The following is a 12450-nucleotide window of genomic DNA, read 5'->3' on the forward strand; positions in this document are numbered from 1 at the left end:
AAAAATGGCAACTTTTTTACTAATTCGACTTTTTTTTCTCTTTCCTTCCACGTTGCGTCGATATGACCTTGGTAATGGTCGTGGCGGTCAAACATGAATCCCGGTCGCCTTGTGGGGTCGACAGTGGGTGCAAGATGGGTCGCCGGCGCACTCCAGCACGCCGGTCAAAATTGACACCCTCCAGTTTGTGCCTAAGAACACCAATCCTAAAGAATTCAAGGCCCTCCAACAACAGGTAATTATCACTTTTTTTATTTTTATTTTCTTCTCAAACGGCAAGCGCCGGTTCGTGTGTATATGTTTGTAGGTACGGTCACGAGCATGAATATGTATACGTCCCAAACCCACCTATAGCTACACCTTTAACTCGGATGGACAGCTATTCTGCCTCCAATGTGACCGGGTTTTCAGAACAAAGTTTGGCTTTGCCAGTCACATTCGAGCGCACGAGAGAAGAGACTGAGGTCGCCGTTGTCGGATACGACAAGGAGGACTATATATACATTAACTTTTTTGACAAATTGAACTGTAAGTCTCACTAAATGTCAAATATGTTAGTGCAACAGAGTCCTAAAGTGGGTACATTATATTGCTCATGACTGAACTTGTCCTACAAATCAAAAGCCCTTGTACTCACCTTACAAATCAAATCAATTTGTTTGCGAGAACACATAAAATACAAAAAGGTACACAACCAAAACCCCACAAAAGACAAAGTCAATCTGGTTGTAACAAATTACTGCCCTCCATACATACATGACAGCCTCCGTGGTCTAGTGGTTAGAGCGTTAGGCTCACGATCTGGAGGTTCCGGTTCGATTCCCGATGGGGACATTGTCGAAATCACTTTGTGAGACTGTCCTTTGTTTGGTAAGGACTTCAGGCTTGAATCACCTGATTGTCCGAAAAAGTAAGATGATTCCGTGCTTCGGAGGGCACGTTAAGCCGTTGGTCCCGGCTATTAGCCGTAAAAACACCTCCACCAACCCGCAGTGGAGCAGCGTGGTGGAGTATGCTCCATACCCCCTCCGGTTGATTGAGGGGAGGCCTGTGCCCAGCGGTGGGACGTATATAGGCTGTTTATGTATGTATGTAGTAGTGAGTAGAATAAATAAATGACAAAAAATTTCAGATAAAGGACAATAGGCGCGCGGACAAGATCAGCGCGGGCCCGCAATCGCACATTCTAGAAGGCGTCACGTGGGACGAGGCAGCCAAGTTGGTCGGCGAGGACGCCCATAACACGCACACTGGGGACCATGTTGTGAGTTACAGTCGCTTCACTTCGACATCTTTATTAATTCGGAATAGAATAGAATCTTTATTTGCTTTAACCTTTAGTCTGTGGCAGCGCTGTCAAAAAATTACCCCCCTGTCTGTGGAAGCCATTCCAAAATTTTTACGAGTTTCGCCAGCATTCAGTTTATGATGTAAATTTCACTTTTTGTGCATGGAACGTTATAATAAAGCGATTGATTACTAAAGCTAGATATATTTCCTTGTTTATAAACAATAACACAAGCCTCGAAATTATTTCTAAATAAAATACGAGCTGCTTGAATACGAAGTTTGATCAAAAATTCACTTGCACCAATATTATGCAGTCAATTATTGTTTGTGCCAAAAGTCATAGTCAAAATCAAAGGATATGACCATAAACTAGAAAAATAGAGCTTTGTAAAGACATATCACACTACATACTTTTATCGCTTTATATTGATCAATTTTATGAAAACAATATGACGAAAAATTTTGGAATGGCAAAAAAATCGGTCAGTAATATCTGCGCTTGTGTGAGTGTATTTAGTCATTCAGTCGTCTGTGTACGATAAGGATCCTGACTCGGTTCTTGAACAGTCGTCTGTGTATGATACGGATCCTGACTCGGTTGTTGAACAGTCGTCTGTGTATGATACGGATCCTGACTCGTTTGTTGAACGGTACTCTGTGTATGATTAGGATCCTGACACATACATAGGATGTTTTATTTTTGTTCAGGTAAGGTGTGAAAATGAAATATGTCTAATAGGTATTTTTTTTATTATTTAGATATCACTTTAGTTAGATTGAGAGATAGATATCTACATGTTAAATCATTTATTCATATACAATCAAAAACAACTGTTCTTATTATGGTTTATATGACCAAAATATTATTCTTATAAGAGCCATATTATCACTAATAAGGGTGCAGTGATCCTTGTGGCGTCGCCTGGAAAGATAAGAGGCCGTGAAGTTGACGGAGCTGAAGGATTTGTTAAATCCATTTTATCTAAAAAAAAAACAAAAAGTTAGTAAAAGATCATCCTGTAAGTTGTATTTCAGAAATAACGGTTTTGCCATAGTAAATTTGAAAACATGTGTACGTACACAGTGTCGGCCATTTTTACTTGCGTGTGTGTGTGTGCATTTTTTAGTAATGGTTTCAATAATTTACGTTTTGGTAAATATTTATGAATTATTCATACAAAGCAATTTGATATTCAGAATCTCCATAAAATTTCCTTCAAAATAATATAAAATATGAGGTATATAAACAAGGCGTAAGTTTAGAATAACTCAAAGAAAAACACGAAAAGTTATTTGAGATCTGTAGGTTACTTTTGAACTAATATAATTCGTAAGTGAATCACTTTGAGAACTTATAATTTATAAAAATTGACACTACAATACATATAAAATAATAAAATTGAACATTTACTTACCTTTTTTAACAATTTTCAGCTTATTTTTCACTTTTAGTATTCACTTTTGGTAGTTGAAGTATCACTGGTCGAGACGGAATTTCAACCGATTTTTCTAGCGGAACTATTGAACATTTCATCCGAATCATGATTGTCTATGATAGATCATTTATTCAATTTTGTTCAAAACACAACATTATACCTTTTGCGATAGAATTAGAGTGGATAATTACGTAAAAATAGGTACCAGTCCTATGGGTCAGGATCCTAATCACACACATACGAGAGGGGTAGTCAGGATCCTTATCACACACAGACCAAAGGTTAAACACGGTATACAGAGATGGAATCAATTATACAGGTCCATGACATGTTTAGCCAAACATTGGCCCCGATTCCTGCAGACACCGCCTAATTTTATTTTAAGTTATATCCGTCATTTTCATATCCGTCGAAAAGGTAAGGGACGGATGATTCACAGCTCTTAATTTTAGGAAGAATGAGTAAATGAATGAATAACCCGGGCGAATCAAAAGGTACGTCGCTGGTATGCAATCCGTTTGACGTGCTGTCTACTAAACTATGTCGGGTTATTGACGGGTGTAAAATTTTTAGACGGTTGGTTTAGATTTGTGCTTAAAATTGACGTGTGTTCCATAAATTTTATGCTTGTCGATTACCCGTCCCTTTCCTTTTCGGCGGATAAGAAAATGACAGATATAACTTAAAATAAAATTAGATGGTATTTACAGGAATTAGCACCATTGTAGCATGCATAATATGCAAAATATAAAAATACAACAAATGAAGATAACACAATAATAACAATGAAATGAGGTCAGTCAAGAGATTACAATAATAATAAGGAATATATCTATCTAATAATTGCGCATACTCAATCGGTTTCAATGTTTGGATCATGATGTAGTCATAGATTCGTCAGCGCTCAAAAAGTGGGACGCAAAGTTACTGTTAATATAGCGACGTTGACAGTACTTTGCCTCAGTGCGCGATTAGGCGCCGAACTGGCAACACGGGAAAGTGGGTGGTAAAAACTTGCAAAAGAAGGATGGAACATCGTATTTCTAATAAGTAATGACATTGTGCATGTTATGTGAGGGTTTCTTGCAGCTTCTTTTCCCCGGCTATACAGGTTGTGAGAAGCTGCAGTAGTTTTAGGCGGATGAGACGTTCGTTATGTTTAAATTGACGATTCAAAGTGGAACTATGTTATTTATTGAAAATATTTTTGAATTTGAATTTACGGTGATGTGTCAGGTGCTGATGGGCGCGGCGTCCAAGGGCATCATCCAGCGCGGCTACCAGCACAACGCGACGGTGTACAGTGCGCCGTATGCGCGCAACCCCTTCGACCACATCTCGGACACCGACATCGACGAGTACCGCCGGACCGTCGAGCGGAAACAACGCAGCGATTGTGAGTTTATTTGAATATTTTTTGGATGCGGGTAGCGCGGGACCGATCGTCGTGGAGATCCTTGGGGGAGGCCTATGCCCAGCAGTGGGCGTCGTACGGCTGATGATGATGTTTAAATATGTCAAAAACTGAATTACCGGGTTCCCGGGATTTACTGAATTACCGGGTTCCCGGGATTTGTATTCGTCAAACCCCGGGTTTTTGACAATATCCAGCAATTTTTTTTTGTCAGTTAGCTAGGTTATGATTAGATATATCGAAACCGAATTCCGGGATTTCGGCATTCACTGAAATCCCGGGATACCCGGTTTCACTTACGTTAATACCCGGGTTTTCGATATTATCGAATCCTCGGGATCCCGGGATTTTTTATATTATCCAGCAAAACGATTTTTTGACACTTACCCAGGTTATGTTTACATAATATAAAAAACTGAATTCCCGGGATCCCGGGTTACATATTATTTGGGTTTTCATATGAATTTCCGGGTTCCCGGCATTCATTTTCGTCAATCCCCAGGTTTTCGATATTATTCCAGCAAAACGTTTTGTCACTTAGCTAGGTTATGTTTAGATATATAAAAAACTAAATTCTCGGGATTCCGGTATTTGTTTACGTCATGCAAGTTTTATAAACTAATATAAATTTTCACTTAATAATTTTAATTTGATTTGTGTTCTTATTATTTTTAAAAGACAGTGCTTTATAAAAAAAAACGTTATCAAATCTTTTTTGAGATTATAATAACTAATAGCTTAGCTCAATAGTTGTGAGTTTCCCTAAACACGGGTAAGGGCTACAAAAACAAAAATCATCTCAAGTTATGCTGCCATGTATTGACAATTGCAACATAAAAATACCTTTTAAAAAAAAGGTTATACAAAATCTTAATTCTTTACTTTTTTAAATTAATTTTGTATTCATCGATCTTCTCTGAAGTGGCAAAACAATCAGCGTTTCTTTAATACACTCTACGAGTGGTGAAATAATCAATCCACACATTTTATCACCGTGTTCATGTGGAATGTTTTTTTCCCAGACGACACAGACTTGTCCGAGTCCGAAGCGCTGAGCGCGGCTCAACTGACGTCCCCCGCGTCCGCGCGCTCCGAGACCGAGGAGGAGTCACGAGATGGTACGTACATATATCCCTAATGGGGTGGGCAGAGCCACAAGCAATCAGAATCTCCTGCAACCTTTAAAACTATTTTTTTGACATAAAAGGTGCGGGCATCTAGGTGTTGGCGATGCTCTGATGGAATAGATCGAATAATACAGCTGGACAATGTTATTGACTGCACTTTTATTAATTTTATATTAAAAAAATCAACACGATACACGTTAGTATGCAGATTCTAGAAGAAGAAGAAGGCAAGTATTGCCATACTTAAATATAAAATACTAGCTTTTGCTCGCGACTTCGTCCGCGTGGCGTGTTATAAAAGAGAGATCTTTGTGTGTGTGGGCGTGCATGTCAAATTTCAAGCATCTAACTTATGCAGTTTAGATTTTTTTCATACAAATGTTTTTTCCCGCTAACTCCCGTTTCCGTGGGAATTTTGCAATATCCTGTTGCAACTAAGCTTTAAGTTTACTATGGTACCTGCATGCCAAATTTCAAGCGTCTAACTTAAATGGTTTAGATTTTTCATACAAAAGGATTTTCCCCCTAATTACCGTTCCCGTGGGAATTTCGGGAATTCCTTTCTTAGTGCACCTCTACGGTACCTAAGCTACGTCCCTTCCAAATTTCAAGTGCCTACGTTTAGCCGTTTAGGCTGTGCGTTGATATGTCAGTCAGTGAGTCAGTCAGTTTCTCCTTCTATATATTTAGATAATTATGTTGGGTATACCAACAAAAGGGCTTATGACAAAACAAGTCGTAATTGACAAAAAAATAATATATTATTCTTCTTCTTCTGTCGTGTGGGTTATGAGGTAAAGTACCAACCTCATCAACCCTGGTGTCAGGGTTACTATTGAGCCGCCAAAGGCCCCTGACATGGCTCATGTAACGACTACTTACTTACATCAGTAAGTAGTAACCGGGACCAACGGCTTAACGTGCTTTCCGAAGCACGGATCATCTTACTTTCGGACAATCTGGTGATCAGCCAGTAATGTCCTAACCAAACTAAGGACCACAAAGTAATTTTTGTGATATGTCCCCGCCGGAAATCGAACCCGGGACCTCCGGATCGTGAGCCCAACGCTCAACCACTGGACCACGGAGGCCGTTTTACACGGAGTGGAAATTCCTGTCGGATAATTATACTGTTCTGTTTACTTATTTTCAGTTCTACGAATAAATCCATTTGATATCAACTCAGAATCGTGGTCTGAATCATCCCTCAAAGTTTTCGTTACGTTGTCACTAAATTAAATATTATGTTGTAATTAAAACACGTAATAACGGGTTCTTACCGCGTTTCAAATAGGGATATGAGACTCCCGATATTTCGACACTGTTGCAAATGCCATGACTGATGAGATTGGAGTGGAGTAGGTAGATCCATAATTTTCTAGGGCAGACATATCTGTCTACCCTCTTTCTTTGCCGCTTGTTTATGTATTTGATATCGGAATGTTCGGAACCATCTGAACTCGCACCAAACTTACTACGACAAACCGCATTCACTGTTTCTCATCAGTCATCCCGTGATCATGGCACTTACAACAGTGTCGAAATATCGGGAGTCTCATATCCCTATTTCAAACGCGGTAAGAACCCGTTATTATGTGTTTTAATTATGATAATAATCGCGTAACAGCCTCCGTGGTCTAGTGGTTAGAGCGTTAGGCCCACGATCTGGAGGTCCGGGTTCGATTCCCGATGGGGACATTGTCGAAATCACTTTGTGAGACTGTCCTTTGTTTGGTAAGGACTTTTCAGGCTTGAATCACCTGATTGTCCGAAAAAGTAAGATGATTCCGTGCTTCGGAGGGCACGTTAAGCCGTTGGTCCCGGCTATTAGCCGTAAAAACACCTCCACCAACCCGCAGTGGAGCAGCGTGGTGGAGTATGCTCCATACCCCCTCCGGTTGATTGAGGGGAGGCCTGTGCCCAGCAGTGGGACGTATATAGGCAGTTTATGTTTACGCGTAAACTTAAAACAATGTATTATGTTGTAATTTCAGAACATCGCGTGCTAAGAATAGAGACAAAGCAGGCCCCGGTTAGGAGCCAACCAGAGGTCGTGCTTAGCGACGGTGAGTACCCATACATTACATACATACACCCATACATATATACGTGTATATGTTGAGATTTGCTTAATTAAATATAGCGTAATTAGAATAACGTGACGGGGGGAGATAATGGCCCCGATTCCTGCAGACACCTCCTAATTTTACTTTAAGTAAGTTCCGCCGAAAAGGAAAGAAACGGATGATTGACAGCTCTTAATTTTAGGAAGAATGAATAAATAAATGAATAACCCGGGCGAATCAAAAAGGTATCTCGCTGGTATGCAAACCGATTGACGAGTGCTGTCAACTTAATTCTGTCGGCTTATTGGCCGATGTAAAATTTTTAGACGGTTGTTTTAGATTTGTGCTTAAAATTGACGAGTGTTCTATAAATTTTATGCTTGTCGATTACCCGTCCCTTTCCTTTTCGGCGGATAAGAAAATGACAGGTATAACTTAAAATAAGATTAGACGGTGTTTACAGGAATTAGCACCAGTGTTAAAGTTAAAAGAAAAACGACAGATATATCTCTCGTCTCTTTTACACTGAGCAGTATATTATATCTCTATCCTGTTGTCATTCTAATTAAGCTATCAACCACATATACAGGGTGTTAGTGACACCTTACAGAATACTGAGGGAAATGATTCTGAGTTAATATCAAATGGGAATTTCCGTCGCAAAATTCGTGTTTTTTTTAAATCAGTTGCATATTTTGCGACGGAAAATTCTACTTGATATCAACTCAGAATCGTTAGGTGAATCATCCCCCTCAGTATTCGATACGGGGTCACTAACTTGTGTATATCTTGTGTAATATTTTACGGTCACGAGAATTAATATGTATACACTTTGGTACCATGTCGCATTAACTTTTTTGACAAATTGAACTGTATGTCTCGCTAAATGTCAAATATGTTAGTGCGACAGAGTCCTAAAGTGGGTACATTATATTGCTCATGACTGTACACTTATATTTTTTCATATAAATATGTCATATAAGTAATCTTAGTATTCTTAGCACGATTTAGTTTTGATTTTTTTACTCAGCATGGTTTTTTTTCTTTTTTAATTGTGTAGTGTTCCATGAAGTATTTTGAATTTGCATTTTAAAGTTATGCTGTTAAGGTTACACCATCTTACAAATAAAAAATAAACCAGACATGAACGGTCACGAGTACTAATATGTATACACTTTGAAACCATGTCACATTAACTTTTTTGACAAAATAGAATAGAATAGAATAGAAAAAGTTTATTATAAAAGGACGCCACACACAAAAAAAAGACAACAACATCATTATCAAATTTCCACTAAAACAATTACAAAAAAGCAAGACGGATGTTTGTCGAAATGACCATAAGGTGGTGGTGGACGTCCTGAGATAAAAGGGCCTCACTCAGCACAAGTCGCGGCGTGAACCACGACGCTGATATTATGTGGACCCTGTTGGATGACGCACGAACATCGTATTTCATAAACATGTGTTAATGGTGTATATATTCAAATTCAATTCCAAAATATACATTATAATATATACCAAATTATATTAATAGAATTAATAGAATTAGAGTGTACATAGACAAATATTATCGCAAAGATGTATACGTAAATACTTAAGGTTAGAATAAAAAAAAAAAAAAGAAAGTTATTAATATAGGTAAAACTAGTAAACAAATGTAATAATATAAACAAATACGAATTCCATGAATGTGTATTGTGTAGTCTGTCTGTGTTAGTACCTATATGTATATTGCGCGTAAATAAACTGTAGGTCTCATTAAATGTCAAATATGATAGTGCGACAGGGTTCTAAAGTGGGTACATGGCACGTGGTTAAGTATTTGACAGCCAGATACTTAAACCCACGTTCATCCCTGGTTTTTTTTTAAAGGTGTATAATGTTTATTATTGTATATTCACAACGGACAACGGCCTCCGTGGTCCAGTGGTTGAGCGTTGGGCTCACGATCCGGAGGTCCTGGGTTCGATTCCCGGTGGGGACATATCACAAAAATTACTTTGTGGTCCCTAGTTTGGTTAGGACGTTACAGGCTGATCACCTGATTGTCCGAAAGTAAGACGATCCGTGCTTCGGAAGGCACGTTAAGCCGTTGGTCCCGGTTACTACTTACTGATATAAGTACATAGTCGTTATATGAGTCATGTCAGGGGCCTTTGGCGGCTCAATAGTAACCCTGACACCAGGGTTGATGAGGTTGGTAATTCACCTCACAACCCACACGATAGAAGAAGAAGATTGTATATTGTCTACAATAAAGCACTTGACAAGCACCACAAACTTATATATTGTAGTTTCAAACAGAACAGGGTAGTTTCCAACTAGTCAAATCAGTTACTTTTTACTAAACGTCAAAACACGAAATTACTATGGAATTTGTATGAAAAAGCACACTGTGACGTCATAGAAAAACGTGATAAGATGTCGGACTTATTATTACATACACATACATACATAAACTCACGCCCGTAATCCCAAATGGGGTGGGCAGAGCCACAAGTAATCAAAGACAACTTGCAGCCACTGTTGATACGAAGTCCTAAGATGGATATGATGAACCTTATGGTGATAAGGGATCAGCCTATCGCCCATAACATTAGTCCATCATGTTAGAGGACGCAATCCCTCTGTCGGTTTTTACGACATGCCCGGGAAGACAAGCAGCTGAACGTGTTCTATCGTGTTCTACTTATTATTACGTTTTTCTTTATTAACACTTTCAAGGACCGAACGTCTAATGACGTTCCGATTCCAAGGTGTCATATTACTTATTATGAACCATCAATGACCCATGATCTCTGTCCGTGAAAGGGTTAAAATTCATACATAAGTTGAATAGAAAAAAAAAGAAAACGTTTTTTGACAAATTTAGATTTATCTTTATTTAGTAATCAGAATTTTATAATTTATCTTTGACCTAGGAAACTACCCATACATACATAAACTGCCTATATACGTCCCACTGCTGGGCACAGGCCTCCCCTCAATCAACCGGAGGGGGTATGGAGCATACTCCACCACGCTGCTCCACTGCGGGTTGGTGGAGGTGTTTTAACGGCTAATAGCCGGGACCAACGGCTTAACGTGCCCTCCGAAGCACGGAATCATCTTACTTTTTCGGACAATCAGGTGATTCAAACCTGAAAAGTCCTTACCAAACAAAGGACAGTCTCACAAAGTGATTTCGACAATGTCCCCATCGGGAATCGAACCCGGATCTCCAGATCGTGAGCCTAACGCTCTAACCACTAGACCACGGAGGCTGGAAACTACCCAATTCATTGTATTTCTTTTTTATTTCTAGTATAACCGTTATGTGCATTACTATTTACTATACAATAATAAGCATTATACTTTTTTTTATTTTATACTACATTTTCTTAGTATTTGTTGGACGTAGATTAAAAATAAATGTTCTTCAAAAGTGGTAGTGATGGTAACAACACACCCCAGACACTTCATACAAACAACCTCACACACACACACACACACACACACACACACACACACATAACATAAACTGCCTATATACGTCCCACTGCTGGGCACAGGCCCCCCCTCAATCAGCCGGAGGGGGTATGAAGCATACTGCACCACGCTGCTCCAATGCGGGTTGGTGGAGGTGTTTTTACGGCTAATAGCCGGGACCAACGGCTTAACGTGCCTTCGCACGGAATCATCTTACTTTTACGGACAAACAGGTGATTCAAGTCTGAAAAGTCCTTACCAAACAAAGGACAGTCTCACAAAGTGATTTCGACAATGTCCCCATCGGGAATCGAACTTGGACCTCCAGATCGTGAGCCTAACGCTCTAACCCCGGAGGCTGTTACTAGACCACGGAGGCTGTTAAATAAATAAATAGTTACAGAACATTTATTTCAAATCTCTGTCCATTATATATTTTCCTATATGCATGTGTATGATATGCCTGTTTATAGACTTCCTAAACGCGGAGCGCATTCACGCCGACAGGACCAAAGGTTAGTTGTGTTGCATGCTTATCATAGCTAGACTTAGTGGTGTGCCGTTCCCGGGAACCTCTTCTATCGTGTTGCGAGCGGAGTACCAACCTCATTAACCCTGGCGTCAGAGGCCCCTGACATGGCTCATATAACGACTACTCACTTACATCAGTAACTAGTAACCGGGACCAACGGCTTAACGTGCTTTCCGGAGCACGGATCATCTTACTTTAGGACAAGCAAGCAAACTAGGGATCACAAAGTGATTTTTGTGATATGTCCCCACCGGGAATCGTACCCGGGACCTCCGGATCGTGAGCCTAACGCTCAACCACTGGACCATAGAGGTCGTTCCCGGGAACTGTGCCTAAAGCTTGTATACACTGCCTCATTTTATTTTAAGTTATATCTGTCATTTTCTTATCCGCCGAAAAGGAAAAGGACGGGTGATTGACAACTCTTAATTTTAGGAAGAATGAGTAAATGAATGAATAACAAGGTCGAATCACAAGGTATCTCGCTGGTATGCAAACCGTTTCACGTGTGCCTTCTTAACTCTGTCGGGTTATTGGCCGATGTAAAATTTGTAGACGGTTGTTTTAGATTTCTGCTTAAAATTGACGTGTGTTCCATAAATTTTATGCTTGTCGATTACCCGTCCCTTTCCTTTTCGGCGGATAAGAATATGACAGATATAACTTAAAATAAAATTGGATGGTGTTTACGGGAATTAGCACCATAGCATCGTGTTATTAATATTGCATGATTTACATATTTGCATGAGTTTTTAAAGGAATAGTAATGCAAAATTCGATTACTCCACCGACAAGAGCGCAGCTCTTAAATAGGGAGAGAGAAAGCAAAATTGTAAAAAAAAGTGATTCTTTAATGCAGAACCCTTTTTCCTTTTGAGGTTAGGAACTCTAACAATCAACATATCAATTTGCCTGGAAGAAATTGCTGCATGAGCAATAAGGCCGCCTGTTGTGCTTTTCTGTATATGCTGTCCTTATCTCTGTATTTTGTGTCCATTGTGCTCAATAAAGTATTGTATCTATCTATATATCATTGGTAACATGTAATCTTATCCTTGCAAAGACCAAACCGTGTTATTTTTTTATTCAATTTGCTAATTTAATAATACTCAAA

The 12450-nt window shown here is 39.3% G+C and overlaps 2 protein-coding genes and 1 long non-coding RNA gene across 11 annotated transcripts in view; 2 read left to right on the forward strand and 1 right to left on the reverse strand.

The window, feature by feature from the left end:
• Window positions 1–12450, forward strand: part of LOC126379011 (uncharacterized) — a 113598-nt gene that overhangs the window by 72207 nt on the left and 28941 nt on the right. The window lies entirely within an intron of this gene.
• LOC126378838 (protein hu-li tai shao) overlaps window positions 1–12450 on the forward strand; it is a 101281-nt gene that overhangs the window by 67761 nt on the left and 21070 nt on the right. For 5 of the 8 annotated variants that reach the window (XM_050027270.1, XM_050027274.1, XM_050027273.1 and 2 more), the window contains 6 exons: window positions 125–235; window positions 1133–1264; window positions 3963–4122; window positions 5163–5258; window positions 7262–7333; window positions 11278–11319. In XM_050027270.1, the coding sequence (XP_049883227.1) occupies window positions 125–235; window positions 1133–1264; window positions 3963–4122; window positions 5163–5258; window positions 7262–7333; window positions 11278–11319 (613 nt within the window). The remainder of the gene's footprint in view (window positions 1–124; window positions 236–1132; window positions 1265–3962; window positions 4123–5162; window positions 5259–7261; window positions 7334–11277; window positions 11320–12450) is intronic. The other 3 variants (XM_050027275.1, XM_050027276.1, XM_050027277.1) reach the window with 1 other exon arrangement.
• Window positions 2024–3009, reverse strand: LOC126379043 (uncharacterized). Its single transcript, XR_007568220.1, has 2 exons — window positions 2706–3009; window positions 2024–2272 (listed from the first exon to the last, which is right to left on the reverse strand). It is a non-coding gene; the product is annotated as an uncharacterized LOC126379043 (long non-coding RNA).

The sequence above is a fragment of the Pectinophora gossypiella genome, chromosome 27 (genome assembly GCF_024362695.1).
Source record: "Pectinophora gossypiella chromosome 27, ilPecGoss1.1, whole genome shotgun sequence".
NCBI lineage: Eukaryota > Metazoa > Arthropoda > Insecta > Lepidoptera > Gelechiidae > Pectinophora > Pectinophora gossypiella.